General features: G+C 45.6%; 1 protein-coding gene across 2 annotated transcripts in view; it reads right to left on the bottom strand.

Moving 5' to 3' along the window:
* Positions 1-17782, bottom strand: part of LOC114872772 (serine-rich adhesin for platelets) — a 43087-nt gene that overhangs the window by 23979 nt on the left and 1326 nt on the right. The window contains exons 1-5 of one of the 2 annotated variants that reach the window (XM_029180360.2): positions 8384-8762; positions 3656-4085; positions 3002-3457; positions 1279-2927; positions 741-832 (exon numbers count right to left, since the gene is read on the bottom strand). In XM_029180360.2, coding sequence (XP_029036193.2) covers positions 741-832; positions 1279-2927; positions 3002-3457; positions 3656-4006 — 2548 coding nt within the window. In that variant the 5' untranslated portion in view covers positions 4007-4085; positions 8384-8762. Of the gene's footprint in view, positions 1-740; positions 833-1278; positions 2928-3001; positions 3458-3655; positions 4086-8383; positions 8763-17782 lie in introns of those variants that run through there. The other variant, XM_046286618.1, reaches the window with a different exon arrangement.

Raw genomic sequence — 17782 nt, 5'->3', positions numbered from 1 at the left:
CATTATATGCTCACATTATAAGCAGAACCTTAATTTTTAAAGATAGTCACAAGACTAAAAATTTCCCTCTAACTGAGATAAATTTATGAATGCAATTGAGGCCACGCGTTCGCTCGTTGCAAAAATTGAAGAATCGCGATAGCCAATCAATTGAAAGGTTAAAATAGTATTCTCGGATTCAGTCGATTGGGAGGATACAGATATTTTTACGGCGGAATCGAGTGTCGCTGGCCGCATCGTTTCGCCTTCGATTTCCCACGTAAGTCGCGATCCATCTTTGGCGGACAATGAGTAGCAACGGGTCTATTTGGTCGTGGATGCCGGATCGGGGCGAGAAGGAATTCTTGGCGTCGAGGGTGCGCCGCAACACACCTTTGTCTCTCGTTTCAGAGAGCTCTGCCTCCGTTTCGAACGCTCGCTCGCTGGAAACTAGAGAACCTTAACGGCGGCGCGTAACGCACCGAGATTAATGCGTAACCTTTATGAAGCGCGACGCGGAGCGGCGCGTGGGCGTGCGTTCCGCGTGTGTTCTCCGCTCCAGCGAATTCCTTCCAGTTCCACTTAACCGTCTTTCATAAAATCGTTTCATTCGTGATCTCTCGAATCGTTTTCGTGTAAAATTTGACAAGAGTCTTTCGTTCTTTTCTTTTTTTTTTTTTTTTTAACTGCGTTTGCGTTTCTTTTTTGTAAATGAAAATTGCAAGCAGAGAGTAATGAAGACATCAAGTACGTGTACTTACCATTTGTATTGAACGAGTCTTTCTTGCTTGGCGATTCTTGGCATTCTGGTTTCTCCGTCGCGTTACTCTCGCTATCGCTCGCCCCTTTGTTCCTGCAAAACAAAGGAGGTCTTCTTAATGAAAAAATTTGTTAGATTCTTCTTCAGATCGATGGTAAATGCATTACTTCATTTCATCGGTATTTTAAAACAAACAATGGATCGACCGATGTAGAGCTTACGGAGTCCAACGACAAACGAACCAGTATTAAGATACACTGTTTAAGTGATAAGATATTTATGGAGTGTTTACGTAGATATTTTCAATAAACATCGATCATTAATTTGATATGTCTTAAGTGTTATTTTGTGATACTTTTACGTCATTGAATCATATCAGAATATCTACATTTCGAAAGCACTCATTTGATTGATCTCCACACGATACGAGCTGGCTACAAACATAATTTCAGAAGTTTTCTACCTATCCGACGAATGCGATACGTTTTTATTATTGGATAAATTTTTGGATAATTTGTTAATCGCAAGAGGAAACTTACGCATTCGTGTATTCGAGAGAATTTGTTTCCTCCTCTTCGCCAATTGTAGCCAAATTGCTTTGCCAATAGTAATCGCCATCGTCGCTTTCCTCGCTCGTATCCTCTTCTTCAACGTTTTCCTTTTCATTCCTCGTTCTGTTCACATTCAAATCGTGCAGATTGATATCGTTACACGATCGATAAGTATCTTCGATTTCTCGTCGATCGAACGCATTCGTCTTCGATGGTGAATCCATTTCACCGGAATGATCCGACGCCTCGGATTGCATATCAATAGGTTCATTAAATTTCGTGCTCATTTCGTGTTCCTCCTCAGAATCCTCCATGTCTGTCGAGATGGTTCCGCTTCTCATTTCCGGCTTGATTCTCTCATTCCTCTTAACATTCTCGGTATCGACGTTCGCTCGTTCATTCTCATCGTGTTTAGGCTTATTCTTAACATCCTTCGAATTAGTAATCAACGGCGCGAAAGCCTTCGCCTTTCTTAACTCGATGATTTCCAGCACTTTGTTCGTCCTGGGTCCGTCATCTTCGTGAACATCGTAGTTCTCCATGGATTCAGTGTCGTCCGTCTCCTCGGTCCTCTTCTTATCACCGAAATCTTCACCTTCGTTTCCAAAATTTTTAGAGAACGTCAGCTGCACTTCAGACTCTTCTTTACCGAGACCATTGGGCCCATTCTCCAGATTCTCTACCCTCGTATCCTCTTCAGGTTTCACGGAGGAAGCTTCGGTCTTCGTTCTCGACGGTTCTTCATTTTCTGTTTCGAAGCTGGACGACATTTCTGTTCTCGGTAGAACGGTGGGCGGAGGCGGAGGAGGCGGCGGTCTCTTTCGTCTGACCTTAACGTCTCTTCTGGGTAATGGCTTCGGTGGCAGGACAGGTGCCTCCGATCGTGTGTCGAAAGTTTCTGGGCTTGATCGTTGCTGACGCTGCTCGACGACTCGATCGTTGCTCGTTTGATTGACGCTAATCCTGTTCACGTGATTCCTGACAGGGAGAGGAGGTGGTGTCCTGTTCGAGCCTCGTCCGTTCAACGTCGAGGTCGAGTCCGAAGCGTCGTACTCCTCCTCGTGGACGCTGTTCACGCGCTCGACCAGCTCGACGTCGTCCTTAATTGGCCGGAAATGCGTGGTCGAGTCGGCGGCCAGGTCGGCCGTGTAGAAGAGATCTGGCCTGGCTTCGTGGCCATAACTCAACGGCGCATCCTGGAAGCTCAATGGTGGCTGAAAGGTGATCGTCTCCTCGATCAGCACCGTGTTAGGTGCCACCACTGCGGTCACCTTCTCGACTTCACCTCGAGACTCGACGTGGGTGACGGCCTCTGAACTGGCCAGACGACGCAGCAGATAATCGGGAGGATTGCTCGCGTAATCGGTGTCCATGTTATCGAAAGGACATACCACTTTGGATAGTTGTAGATCGCTGTTCGAGGATCGGTCGAAGTCTTGATCGATTCGGGAGAATTCACCGGGTTGCTCGGACGTAGTGGAGGCGGTTGATACGGTTGACACGGTGGACACTCGGTCGGACGTTGAGAATCGGTCGATCACCGTGGACATTGAACTTCCTGTGTCGTCCGACGTGCTTCCGTGGGTCGAGCCACACTGGGACCTGGCATCCACGTACACCATCGCTTCTGGAGGTTCCTACGGACATACGTTAACGTTAATCTATTCTTCTTAAACATTCATCATCGTGCGAGTAATTAATCGATAGTAACCTGTTTCGACTTGGCGAGTTCCGGCGAGCGTTCCTTCGGCGAACCCTTGGGACTTTCCTGAATCGATCCATTAAGATGAATCTTCGGCGAAGATTCGCAACTCTCGAAAGAAGTGGACTTGCTGTCAGCATTGTTGCTAGGAGAACTGGTTTGGGAGCTGCTCTGCGACCTGGATCCGTTCCAGGACTTCTTCACAGGACTCGGATTAGCTTCGCCGTCGGCTAAGCCTCGAGCTTGTCTCAGCTTTCGTGGCGGAACAGGCGGAGGCGCCGATGGCAATTCCGGCGGCACTTTGCTCTTCTCCGGGCATGTTTTTTTCTCCGCGCTCACCACCTCGGGCCTGAGCGCTCCTCTGCACCTAACCATCAGCTTGATAACCAGCTGCGATTCCTTCAATCTCCTCACGCAATCCAAACGGGTCATGTGTGTCACTGGTACACCGTCTATCGAGAGTACCTGCAAGGAAAAAAAGAGACCCACTGATGCGACCGGTGTGCAGGTGACACGCGACGAGATGCTCGTCTCTTATTTACGAGGCGAACAAACCGCGCCAGTTCTCTTGAGAATCGTTACACGGGAAGCGAACCCTTGGAAATCATAAACGTCGTTCTCGTGATTTCTTTCGGAATCGAAAAAGAAAATTAAAGAAATTACCTCGTCACCCTCTCCCAAGGTGCCCCACGAGCATTTCGCCCTGCTCGCCGGGCTCTGTTCCGCGCAGCTCTGAACGAACAGCCTCCTGACACGTTCAGAGGTCTTGTTCCCTCCTTCGAACTTCAAACCGAATCCCAATCGTTCTCCAGGCAGCCTGAACACTTCAACTTCCTCCTCGAGCGGTCCATCGACGCCGTTTATTTGGTTCTTCGTCAAGGTCGCGGCTGGTTCCTCATCCTTTTTCCCGTTGCCTATAGACAACACCGTGACGAAGTTCTCTATCGGCGGTGGTTGACTCTCGACGCTGACCACCGTCACGAAATCCTCCGTTGTGCTTTTGGCCAGATCCATTTTCCGGATCGTGCTTAAACCGTCCCATTCATCTTGGACACGTTGTTGATCTTTACAGCTCCGGAATGTTGGCCACTCCCTGAAAACAGGTCCCTGCTATTGTAGACGATCAGTGTCGTAATCGACGGACAAGTTCTCCAACAGATTCGAGCTAACTTTGTCCGATCCGCTGAGACTGAGAATGATCTTTCTTTCTTTGTTTTTTCGCATCGGGATTATTACAACTTTCTCTTTTAATTTCATTCAGAGCAATGTGAGACGGCTTACGTGAGACGGGAATGCGGTTTTATTTACGTTACGTAGGGAATTATGAGAAATTATTAGGTTATCCTTTATTTTCTATATAGAACCATTATTTCTCAATCGAAACGGCTAAATTAGAGATCGGTAAACGGTAAACGAGATCTGGTCGGTCGAGGGAAATTGGAATGTGTGCACCGTTCGCCAGGCAGAAATCTCGTGAATTGTCATCAACGCAACCATAGGAATAGACGTCGGGTAACTGTGTCACGTAAAGTCGGAGATCTTCTCAGACGGTCATTAAGCGTTCTTTAACTACTTGCCGGCGTACTCGCGTGACCAACTTAACGCGGAACTTTCATGTTTCTCGCTGGTAACTGCTCGTTTTCCTGACTACCCATGGTACTGTTACAATACCATTAAACTGCAAATTGCAAACAAATATAAACTCACGCTTTGATGTAAATCACTGACAGCCGGCCGTTCTTGATAATTCTTACTAAAGTGTGCCATCGTTTTCACTGCGGTAATCAACGCGTTAATTATGGAAAAAAGATTCCTATTATGCCAGATTCGTTATGCTTTCGTTTCCCTTTCGCCATACGATTGTATTCGATAGAATCTTGTTGATCAAATAGTTATTACGACTTCTCGATTATCGTACGAAAAAAGAATACGAGTCGCCTTTCGAGCGCAAAGGGTTAAATCCAAGTTTTCTCTTTAACGAGTCAATTAAACTTCGAACAAAGACGGAAAACCAGTTAATCTTGCTCGTCCGTTTAAATTATAAGACACGAACGAGGATGGACACGCGACAAAGATAAAAAGTTTTCCAAACGATCTTTCTCTCCGTTAGAGATCCTCTCTCCAAGAGACTCGACAAGACATACCAACGGCCAATAAGTCTTCAGGGGGCGACTCTTTATTCACCGCCTCCGTACGTTTTCACTCATCACCATCCCGATCCTCTAACGATATGTATATATTCACGTCCCGAGAAAGTATGCTCGTTTCCATCGAACCAACACCACGAACCGGCAGCACGTTTTCCCTTCCCTTTTCGTCGACGTTCCTTCCTCGGCCAAACGATTTCCGTCGAACGCGAGAAGTAGAAAGTAGATTGACCCGGGGTCGCTGGTTCGCAATCAGCTGATCGCCGTCAAGAGACCGGCATCGCGGTCGTAATTTTTTTCATATTTTCACGGTCCTTTTCACGGATAATGCCTCTCTCACGCGGTTCGACAGAATGGAAAGTCTTCCTCGCGGCATCGTAAATCGGTCGGTGAAACACATTCGTACTTGAACCGTGCTTTTACCATCAATTTCACGACACTTTTAGACAAGGTTTTCAACATAAAAAGTATAAAGTGTTCACCTTCGTACGAATGTTCGATGACTAACGGAGTCGTGTTTAGCCGAACACGAGGCCGCGAAAGCTTGAAATCGGCGAGGAAGAAACGGGGATCCATTCGTGGATCCCGAGACTGGTTGCAAGGTAAAAGAATTGATTCGTGGACCGAGGAGGGCGCGGACACGGGGGAAGCCGAAGAACCATACAAGTGCTTGTAACGGAATTCGTAGCCGCAGGCCTGAACTCTGCCACATTCTCGATATGTTGGAATACGCTCTCTCGGCTACTCGGCACCCACCGAACACTTGGTGAAAATATTACGAAACACTGTTCCGATTTGTAAGATGCGCCCGATCGATCCCACCTGTCCCCGATACATTGTTACCCTTCAAACTTGACACAGAAATCGCGGAATCATGCGCGTCGCTTTATCTTCGATCTGCTCCTATTATTCAATTTAACCAAGTCGGAAATGAAAAAATTGGAAGAGGAAATTAGAATAGTAACCCTTCAACTGCCGATCCGTCCCGACACCCAAAACTATACCGCATCCTAATAAATGCACGGCTCGATTACCAGCAGGTTATAATCGGTTTGTCAAACAACCGGGACAGCTGAACCTGCTCTGAATTAATAAACCGCTCGAAACTGACCTACAACTCTTCCCCGTTCTACTCGTACGTCTGCTCTAACGCTAACAGACTTATTCTACTTTTCGTTCTGCTCCATCATCTCGCGTTTTATCACCTATCTTTACCACTCCCCGTTCTCTCGCGTTACGTTTAATTTATTATCAATCTCGATCGATTAACAGCAACACCGATGAACAAACGCTTGCAGAAATAGGATCATTAAATATGGCAAGGATTAATTTCGCATCGGCTGAAATTGCTGAAACGCGTTTTAACGAGTAGCAATTGCAGGAGGAAGGTGGTCGGCCTTATTCGGAAGCAGGAATCGGCTGTTCCGCGCGGAAATGTTTACACTCGGTTAAGCGACGGTCTTTCCTATGGAATTCTGCATTTTCCCAGCCCGTTAAACGACTCTACAATGCGGCAGAATTGCGTAACAAGCGCGTTCTCCGTCACGCTTCACGAATTTTGACAGCGTGCTCCATTCATTACTCGAATCTTCGTGCATTCATCTTGCCGAGAAGAGCGTCATTAAAATTCGACCTGTTTTTTTTTCATTTCCTTCGCGATTCGTTTTCAAGATCCTTTCATTTTTATTTTTCATTCATTATTCCGGTTTTAAAGAAATCACGCGACAGGTGACGTATTCAATGAAACGATTGGGTAATAATCGAAGAATTCGCGTTGTAAATCGCTAAGTATTATTTATAGTGTCGCGTGTCTGTCTTGGAACGAGTTAAAAAGAAACAGAGAAAATTGTGAACATAGAAATGGTGAAAAAAAAAGAAAAAAAGAAAAAAGGGAAATGAAAATAGAATTATTGCAAGGAAGAGCGTGTCGTTGGAGCGTTACGTGCACGCTGCGAAACATGGAACACAGCAAAGAGATCGATGTGGTAGTCGGTTTGTTTGGCAAGCGTCGACGCTTCCTACCTCGAAACTTTCACGAGGATCGAGAATAATAATTATCCATACATCGGGCTTCGGAATGGCTGGCAGCTAGAAAATCACGGTCTCTCGGTTTGCTGGTAAATAAAATAAGAAAAAGTAGAGAAAAACGCGAAATGCCATCGGCTTTCAAAGACCCGGCGCGATGTCCGCCACGACGAAAACTGGTTTCGCCAGAGAGGTTTCTTGTCGATCAAAAGGAAACGTCGCGTCGTCTCGTCTCCTGTTATTGGCAACCTTTTACTCCCACCGTGAGTGGACGGAATCGGCTGTAACGAATCCCTTATTCGGTGGAACCGATCCGAATGACACATTAACCCTTTCGAAGGACGTGCAGGTATGTCTCGGCAAGGTGGAACGAAAGGAAACGGGAAAGTTTTTCAACGCTCGACGATTTCATATCGGTATGACATTCATCGAAGCCTTACTAGTTGCCCTTTAAGAGAATTAACAGGATCAACGAGCGTTCTTTCGATAGAGAATCGCCGTGTCGAGTCCAATATCATCGATTTCCACCTGTCGCGATTCCTCTTTTAAATCTCCCGAACGCGCCCGACTAATACTCCGAATGATAACCGCGACGTTATCACCTCTCGGATAATCAACCTGTTAAACGGCGATAACGATCGTTCGAACGATAAGCAGGGTCCTAATAACTTTCGCCTTTAATTTTATCATTTACACTTGCGTCAGGTGATATAAAATATCAACATTTGTTTTCTCTTGTCCGACATAATTTTAAGCAAATTTACTACCAGCGATGGTCACAGTCTAATCCCGTTAAATTATCGCGTTCATTTGACGAGATTAAGATGGCTGTGACTGCAAGCTTGTTTATTTACGAACGATTACCTCATTACGCGATAATACGAGTATTTATACTGCAATGACACATAATAATCGCGAGTGCATTTCTCAACGCACAGTACGTTTTGCCACGTGTTAGTCGTTTCTAATGGCACTCAAAATGAGGTATTCCAGTCGAACGACTAAGTGGCAGAAAGATATTATTTCGAATAAAGTTCAATGACTTTCATTTTGAAAGTACATCTCGCGATTTCGAAGTAGAGCGTTTCTTTACTCCGAATCGAGACACCTCCGACCTCCGGATCGTTCTGAATCCGCGTTACCCGGTTTCGCGACACGGAAAAATTCGAATCCCTCGCGATTTCTTCACAATTCGTACCAGTTCCCACCCTCTACTCACCGTTCAATCGCCACTCGTTTTCATCTCTGAGAGAAGAGCGAACCGGCTGGCTCCGAAATATCGAAATACCGAAATACCGAAATACCAATATCCAACACCGTTCCCCGCCCACGTGATCTTCTTCAACTTGCCACAGAATTGTCCATTTATCAAGTAACCCACTGTAGATTCTTCGAGCGGAAGTCGCGCGATTTACCAGTTACACCCGATCTTGCATGGGAAACATCAACGTCGAGAGATTTCCAGCAGCGTGCCGAGTGGAATGAAGCAATGAACGCGATGAAATGGTAATTGATGGACAAAGGTGTAATAAGTTAGTGTGCGATCACGTGGCCGCGACAGCCGGAAATCGATGGTTCGACGTGCATTCGGGACAACGCGCCGTGCCGGACTGGCTCCCCAGTAGGCTGACTTTCTTCCACACCGCACCGCGGATCGCCCCTTTGATTACAAACACCGTCCACCGTCTCTCTTCCCCTTTCGCTCCTTATCTTTCTCTCGCTTATTGCCTACGTTGCTCTTTCTCTCTTCCACTATCGAGGCCTGTGTGTGTGTGTGCGTCTGTCGTCCGCCAGAGTGCCCCGTTCACTCAACCTCCTTTGGCCGCGAGCTAAGCGCCCATCCGTTCCTCCCGCTCCGATGCCCATCCGAGTCCCCTTCTTTCCAGTTTTTCAACAATTTCATTATACCATCCTTAGATGAATTTCGTTGATGGTTAATGCGACAGCTTTCTGCTTTAATTGGTACGCTATGCGATAGAGACCGATAGTCTGACTTTTTACATTTGAACTTTAACGATCAAGGCCGATGGATCTCGAGGAATGTTCTAATTTGCAGAGATTTTCAGAGTCGAGGTTTTGCAGAGTATCAGAAGGTTTCGGTCCCACGGCAATCTGGGCTACCAGCCGATCCGATCCAACGAGATTCCTGCGGTGTACCTGTGTATTATCCTTGATCTCCAATGCGGGGCTCGTTGCTTCGAGAAAAAGGACATCTACATATATTCTCCATTGATCTTGCACGAGTTCGTGGGATTCGCCGGTACCTCACATTTCAAATACTCGAATCACTAATTTTATCGTACGTTCCCTTGTATCTATACACTTGTTCAAACCGAAAGATCGCACCGGAATTTGAAATTTTGTTCGAGTTCATCGAACTGTTAAGATCGTCTCGTTACGTTCGAATTTACGTAGAAAGAAGAAAAAAAAGAGCAAGTTAAAAACGTTCGTCTTTCTCGACTGGCGAGAGAATGCGTCGGATACAAGATTCTGCGGCGCACCGACGCGACGTTCCATATTATCCTCGGACTTTCCATAACGATTAAGTCGAGAGAAAAGTGCCGCAGGCGTACTCTCAGTGCGCCTCTTCTCCGTGGCTCTGTTATTACGCTCTGCGGTTCTCTCTTACCGGGTCTAGTCGTCCACTGATTCCAGAGTACCTTCGATAAATCGCGGCCGCCTCGAGGTCGCGACTAACCACACTCCTGCTACACGCTAACAAAGCTAATCAGGGTTACGTTGAAAGTTTCGAGTACGTGTTATTAGAATGAAATTTCGTGCGAGATCATCAAAGCTTCGGCGCGATGGGTATTACCTTGAGGATTCTGAAAAAAGGATTTACGGAGTGAATCTCGCGGCACGGCCTTCGATATTTCAACGGGATACTCGAGTTACGTCGAATCGATTCTCACCGATATAGAGCTGGCAAGTAATCCTGTCAGACGTGTCCGACATACCACTGGCCCCCTTTGCGAAACCACAAATCCAGTAGCCGGGTCGCGGATACCCGCGTGTACTTACTCGGTACACGCTAGCCGACGCGACCGACCGGACCGTTCCTTCGACCATTGACGTTTCCCTCCCACCCGTCTCATCGAACGTTGTTGATTATTTACCATTAGAAGCACTTTCGCCTGCTGGCAAAACCGTGCCGGTCGTTGGATACGGGAGCGGGCGAAAACGAGCGGAATGCCGGAAGTGGAATTATGCAAAAGCCGCAACAATGCAACCAGCAGACGCAGAAGAGTTCGAAAGCGGCGATGGCCGTGAGAATGTTGCGTCGCGTTAAAGGGATCCCTGTGGTTTCTTCAGTTTTTCACTTTTCTCAAACTTCAAACTACAAATTCGCGATAATTTTCTATCACGAAATCGCGCCAGACTTTCGAAATCGGTTCGTTTAATATGCAGCAAGCTGACAAATTAGATACCTACTTTGGGTACCCGGTTCCCACGGCGGCGCGGCGTTTCAAAAGTTTCATTACTTATTTTGTATAGACACCTCGTCAAAGAGAAACGTATCGTTGCTGCAGTTCGTGAACTCGCTTTCTCCGCGAGGATAATTCGTCGCGGGGTCGTCGCGACCCATTTGTCGCGGAACGCGTGGCTACAGGGAAGAAAACGGGACCAGTTTTCACGGTGAGGTCGATCTTCGGATGATCGCGATGGGTTTTGATCGATCATCAAAGGCGGGGAGGGAGTGAGAATAGCTGGTGGCCGAGGATTCGTCGAACGGGAGTAACGATTGCGGGCCCATGGCGAGTTTTAACGGTATATTTCCATCGCGGAACGGAGATCTGGGTTGCTGGAACGAGCGGCACCGCGCAAGGTGCGCTCCTTTGATTTCGCTTGCCGTCTTATCAATTCAAGATTTTCCATTTTATCCTATATCATCGGTGTCACCTATTTCACTTAGATTTCCTTACATTCTCCTAGATCATTTTCCTGATCGTTCAGGATTTAATAAATTCACGGTTAACCCAGCTACGTTCCATGGGACATTTTTGTTGTAGGCGTGTCTTCGTTTTTAAATAACTCTCATAGTTTCTCGAGTATACAGGGTGTGCTTGTATATTTCTTCAATTATAATACCTTCCATCGTGATTCTCGTCTTTACCGTACGTCGTTCTTTTTTCCCCGTGATGATTTAATGATGCGATTCAGATGATTCCGACGATTCTCCGGAGAACCGTTTAAACCCGGAATCTACGGCAAGATAGAGGCGGTAACCGGGGAACAGTTCGAGCAACGGTGCAACATCGTTTCGTGCCAAGAATTTTACCTCCTGCTACGTTTCCTGTCCCACTATGCTCGCGATTTGACGTACTTTTCGTAGCATCGCGAATTAACCAATGACTTCTCTATGCGACCGAATTCAGGATTGATTTACGTAGACCGATATTGCCGCTTTCAGCGCACAATATCTGTTTGACAGGCTTGATTTATTATACCGCGAGGAATGTTTTCAGCCGATTGGAAAATGGTGAAAAGTTTCTAATCGTACGCACGGTATACTCGTTGCAGACAGAGAATGATGCGGGAAAACGAAAAGGCGGCTTGGACTTTCGTGAAAGCGAATCTTTTTTTCGCGAATCGTGTCCCTCTCTCTCTGTTTCTGGTGGTCGGTACCTTTCGGAGAAAGAGCGGAGGCTGCCGCCTCCGGCGACGGAGCAAAAGGTATGCGGCAGGTGACTTTCCGATCGGAGCTGCTAGGTGTTTCGCGCACATATTCTGAACGAGGACAACGATCTCTGCGTGCCTCGGATCCAAATCACAGCGCCACGTATAGCCATTTTTTTTTTGTCTCTCGATATTTTATACCAGTTCAATTATTCGAGAATTCATTACACGTGACCTGAAAATGAGATACTTCGATGCAATTTTTCGTGATTATTAAGGTTTTCTATTAGAGAGTGACGTAAACAATGCTTCGCTCGGTGGCTTGTGAATTTAGGACAGTGTAGTAGAACGTGTAATATTCGTAATGATCGCGTATCGCAGGATCGGCTTGGCAATTAGACGAAAGTGTGCGAATATACAATAGGCAATCATAATTTTGAAAAGTGTCTGGCTCCGAAAGAGCTGTAACTATAGAAACACGATTCCTCGTTAAAATTTCATCTCGTCGGATGCGTCCGAGTGTTAACGCATCTGTAACCGTTATTAAAACACTGCCACTCTTCTGGTCACTGCTCTTTTCTCGGCTTCATCTCACCGAGAAGCAACGAGTCGCACCGTTCCCAGCATAGGTGTCAAAACGGTAGAATTAAGAAAAAGGAAAAAAAAGAAAAAAAGAAAGGAGCAAGCGTTTCCCTGGAAAGGACGCGTTTTCAGGGGTTAACGAACCTGAAATTTCGCGGTCCTCGAGGAACAGGTACTACGGGAGAGATACGACGGAAGGCGGCGGAAGAAAGACAGAGAGAAATAAGAAGTCAAGATGGGTTCCGCGAGAGAAGTTGTGGCCTCTACCTTCTGAACAGAGATAAAACGAGAGATGCTTCGAGGAACAGGTAGTAACGGTACCCACAGGTTCAGGCCATCTCTTCAACCGTCTAACTTTGAATATCGCTTTTTCGGCGAGGCTCACAGTTTAATAGCCTTTTATATTCACCGAGACGAAGGCTCCTTCCTCAGCGACGCATCACGTTCCCATTCACCGTGAAGCTTCTGCCATTTTCGACGCATTCTAACGAGACCGTATCTAATTAAATGCTCGTTTCACCGCGCCATTATTTATTAATCGGAGGAATGGTGCAACCGCTTCTTATTCCGTCGCAGCAACACCAGTCGAATTTCGTTCCACTCGACGAGCTTTTAACGATCAACAGCTGGCCACGCGTTGCACTCGATTTCCGTTCGTTTGGAAATCACATCGATTTTCAGTTATGCTCGTTCAATTGGCCACAACGAGTTGCCATGCGTGTTTCCTCAAAGAGTAGTGGTGCATCCTCGGTTTCGAATGTAACAAGGCTTTTCTGGAACTCGACACGAGTCGAGCACGTGGTCGATTGGTCATCACCTTGTTACATCTGCACTTCAGAGTGTTCCGAAGTCCGGCAAGTGGACAGAAATCTAAATATGCTCTACCGTTTAAGCTGCTTTTTCGTACTTAATGACGTCTTCGCCACGATTCCTTAACCCCTTTTTCCAGTCCATAAAACAGAATCGAGGCAAAGGCCGGAGGCGTTCGTCGATTAACTGTACGTAGAACGATACGTGAAAATCGATGGACGAACGATTCGTGATTGGAATCCGTGGCGTTCCAATGGTAAAATCGTCATCGTGGAACAAGAGGATCGCAAAGGTCGCGACGATTCCGAGTCGTGACGCGAAAAGGCACGTTCTTGAAACGTGGAATCGAGGTCAGTCTCTCGGTGAACGGACTGCATGTTGCATGTTCACCAGAGATTCCTGTGTGGGTGCACGGACGAATAAAGAAAATTACACTCCTGCGTTTTGCAAATTTTTCAAATGACACTTAGATCGCTCGAAGGAGGGAGTGGGGCCAAAGCAAAACTCGAATCACCTTTTCGTTCATTCGCAAAACAGTGTTTTTATTAAAAAACTTGTATTTGGTAAATAATTCTCTTCCCCTTTTGCGCACCGCCTAACGTCTCTAATCGTGACAGCTACAAATCAGGGTTAACCCGTTATAACGACGATTCTTTCTCGCCACCTTGATAAGTTAATCCGTGGGAAGATTAAACAGGGGGATGATTGTTGGAAAGAGGACGCGAGTTACAGCGCTTTCTTTTCGTCGCCAGCGAGAACGATAGTGAAAGCAAGCCATTAACGTTTCGTGTAAAAGAAAAAAAGGGAAAAGAAAAATGAACGTTCCTTGAAAAAATTCCGAATATAAATGATTCCTCGTTCGCTTTCAAATCCAAGCGAACCGAAGAGAGCATAAGCAGCTGTTTTCCGTCGTCGTTAGCGTCGTTTCGAATAAACAGTTACGAAACGAGAGGATTCTATTTCTCAAATACACGCACGCGACGTGTTATCCGGTAGGAAAAACACCATCGTTTTCAAATTCCACCGTGAAAACGATGGGATTGCGAAACAATAAGGCGTGTCTCATCATTCAGAGGCTCGTTGTCCCTCCTGAAAAGGAATTATCTCGCTTAGTAGGCCACGAGGTACAAGGACCGTTGGAAAATTGCATCGTTATTATACACCACGGTCTTTTGATAATTACACCTGATAACAAGAAAAATTCCTGTCTTCTCAGATTTTTTCTATGCCACGTGAAATTTAAGATCCACGAAGAAAACGTAAAATTGCTTTCAAAAATTGGATCATATTTGAATTTAATTACCCCATTCTGTCTTTAATCTCAATGGGTTACTAATGATCCCAATGGCACGGAACGTGTTACTAATCATCAATTTCAATGATCGATTACTCGATCAAAGTGACAGAAGGTACAAAAGGCGTTAGATGATTAGACAATCTTGTATCCGCGTATCGCAAGCTCTTTATTGACAAATAAATAGGACAATAATGTATGTACAAAAAATAAATAAATAATAGGAAAAAACGTTCACCCGTCTAACGAACAAGTATACGTCGATCACCTCAACAGAGGAGGCACGTGTACGTAATGACAATTAAAAAAAAAAAAAAAAAAAAAAAAAAAAAAAGTGTAGAGGAAAAATAAAGAAAAAGGGAACGAGCAGAGTCGATCGATTCGATGAAGAAAAAACAAGAAAACGATCTTCCCTGACAACAGAGAGTACATCCTTTTGCGAGGATACCGGGTAAAAAAAACAGGCTTGCGTTCGTGTCGATACTTTTTTTTTTCACGGGCTTAAACGTAACAATACTAAGAGTACGATCGTCCTTTAACAAGTCGGATTTAACAATACACGATACGGTTTTTTAAAAATATTCTCTCGACTCTTGTCCTTATGCAATATGCAAAATACAGTTCAGCGTAGAAAAACTTCGCCTACAAGATCCCTATAAAAATTAGTTTGTCAACTCTGTGGAAGTCGGGGGAGGGGGCGGGGGGGGTCCGTCTGTCCGTTTTTCGTCCAGTAAGACATACATGCATACGTACTGGAATCGCGGATACGAAACGTTATCAGGAAAGGGAATGAAATCGCGAGGTTAAACGTCTCTATGGAGAAAGGACAGGGATGAAACGATGTGAAAATGGAAAAAAGAAATATAGGAATCAGATTTTCTTCGTCGTTCGATTCTTATTCTTTTTTTTTTTCTTTTTTTTTTCAGTTCAATCTCAGTACGGAGCATGCGACAATGTTTCCCTGATCGGTTTCGCAATCTAATAATTGGGCTTGAGCAATCTAACATTGAGCAGTCGCGTGAGGAATCGATCTTGGACAGAACCGAGAGGCAAACTTCGCGCGTTATAGAAAAATGGAAAAAAAAGGAAATAACGCAAGAATCTTGATCCTCGAGGAGAAAATCTCGGAAGAATAGTGTCGTCGAATTTTGCCCGATCGTTGAACGTATCTCTACTAAACTTTACTTAATCATAAATTGTCGCAAAAAAAGAGAAAAAAAAAAAAATCTTAGGTTACTCGTGTTACATCTATGACTAATCGTACGTAAATTGCAGAGTTAAGAGTACAAAAAACAAGGAGGAAAAAATATTGAAACGATACGGAATAGGAACAAGAGGACAGTCCTCGACGTGTATCATACTTATCATAAGTAACGCTGTTCTCTTCAAGGTAAAGAGACACGCTATAAATCCATCCAAAAAAAAAAAAAAAAAAAATGTAAAAAAAAAGGAAAGGAAATATAGACATTACTCGCAACGTCTAATCGTTAGGATAAACTTAAACGTAAAAGCTTCTGAAAATGAAATACCATGTGTCAAATAGTTCTCCGAGAGAGTGACCAGTGATTTGACGTAAAAACTTTTTCCAAAAGAATTCCCGCGAATGGATGCGATGATCGGAGAACAGGAGATGTTTGGATAAATCGAGGAATGAAACGTTTGTCGTTTCGCAATCAATGATCAATCGATTGCGAAATATTCGACGCGTTCTCGCGGCGACAGTCAAATTGCGCGCGCTTACTCGCCGGATGTCAGTGACGGCCGGACGAACTTGTTCCTGTCTCGCTGCGATCGGTAGCATCGTTTTCGCGTGTTTACGTCGCCACACATTCACCCACATACACACGGGCACATTCATTCGCTCGTTCACCGTTTAAAATATTAATGGTGCGCAAAGAGACACGCGCACGCATACGCGCGATCTCGCGCAATCCTTTCGAAAACCTTACGCGTGTTTCCTCTCAATTACCAACATCTTCGTTCTTAATATACATAGATGTATATGTATATATTACACGATCTCAAAACTATATGTATTATAGGCCTAAGAAATTTCATTTTTCTTTTTTCTCATTTATAGCCACGAGCCGCATTTTGTATGATATAGAGAGAACTCGTCGCTCCGTAGGAAACATTTCTGATTAATCTTATAGCGCCGTACACGGATTTGTCTGCGCGCGCACCCGCGCATGCGCAGTTGACGAGCGCCGCGCGCATGCACGCGCGCAAGTACGAATACGATCTAACGATAAGCGTTAACTGGTTTGTTAAATTTTTTTTTGTTTTTTTTTTTAATCCGTGTTACACTAAATACTTCGAAATACGAGCGAGGCTTGACAAAAGTTTATAATACAACGATCGGTCACGCGAGCGTGATTCGTCTGATCGACGGATCGGCGGCTCGCGTTCCGTTCTTCTTCCTTAACTTAAAGCGTTTAAAGAGACGCGCGTCTTTTCGCGGGACGCAACATTCGAGAACGAGGGTATTCTGTTTTGTATAGCGCGCGTTAACGTTAAGCGAGACGGAGCGTAAGCTGGGAAAAAACAGATAAGCTTCCTGGCCAGCCGTGCTCGCGCGACGTCGAGCCTTCTCTCGTCGGTTCCGCTTCTTGGCACTTTGTTTTCGACGAGGAGAAAACGAGCGCGTGTTCCGACCGACAATTTTTCGTCGAGACAATTTGAAAAAAGCGCAAACGTCGAATCGAAACTCTTTTGCGCTCTTCTCTGCGAGCGGACGCTGTGTCGCGCCGTTCTGTATTTGTACGATTCTCGTTGCTCCGACCGAAACGTACGGTGATGCGTTAAAGCGTGTTAATTAGAGACAGAGTAGAATAGGTACTTGGTATTAGGTCATTGGTGCTCGAATCTCGTTACAGCGGTTTAGATTACTGATTCGCGACGCCAGCAGAAAGACCGTTCCGCGAGGTCGAGGAAAGAAGTTTCCCATGAATTTCAAATGTTGTTGTCCTTCGTGGCTTTTCGCGTATCGCGGAACACCCTTTTCGACCAGACGTGCGCGAAGGACGCGAGAAAGGAACAAAGTACGAGCGACAGTAGTGATTCTCAAGGAGAAAGGTCGCATCTTACGTGGATACTAGGGCTATTGATTCGAATATCCGGTTAGTCAAATATCTTATGCCGGCAGTACACGCTCGCCGAGGCGATTCGAACGCGAGATCTCCCGAGCACCGTGTACACTCTCGCGAGGGCTACCCGTGTACACCTAGTGTCGGCTTCGCTTCCTTTGACTCGTCCTGAAAGCTCGCGTCTAGGCCGAGCGGTCCGAACACGAGGCGAGACCATCAAGTAGTACAT

The sequence above is a fragment of the Osmia bicornis genome, chromosome 1 (assembly GCF_907164935.1).
Source record: "Osmia bicornis bicornis chromosome 1, iOsmBic2.1, whole genome shotgun sequence".
NCBI lineage: Eukaryota > Metazoa > Arthropoda > Insecta > Hymenoptera > Megachilidae > Osmia > Osmia bicornis.
Note: the sequence above shows the minus strand (reverse complement) of the source record. Positions and strands in the feature narration are given on the sequence as shown.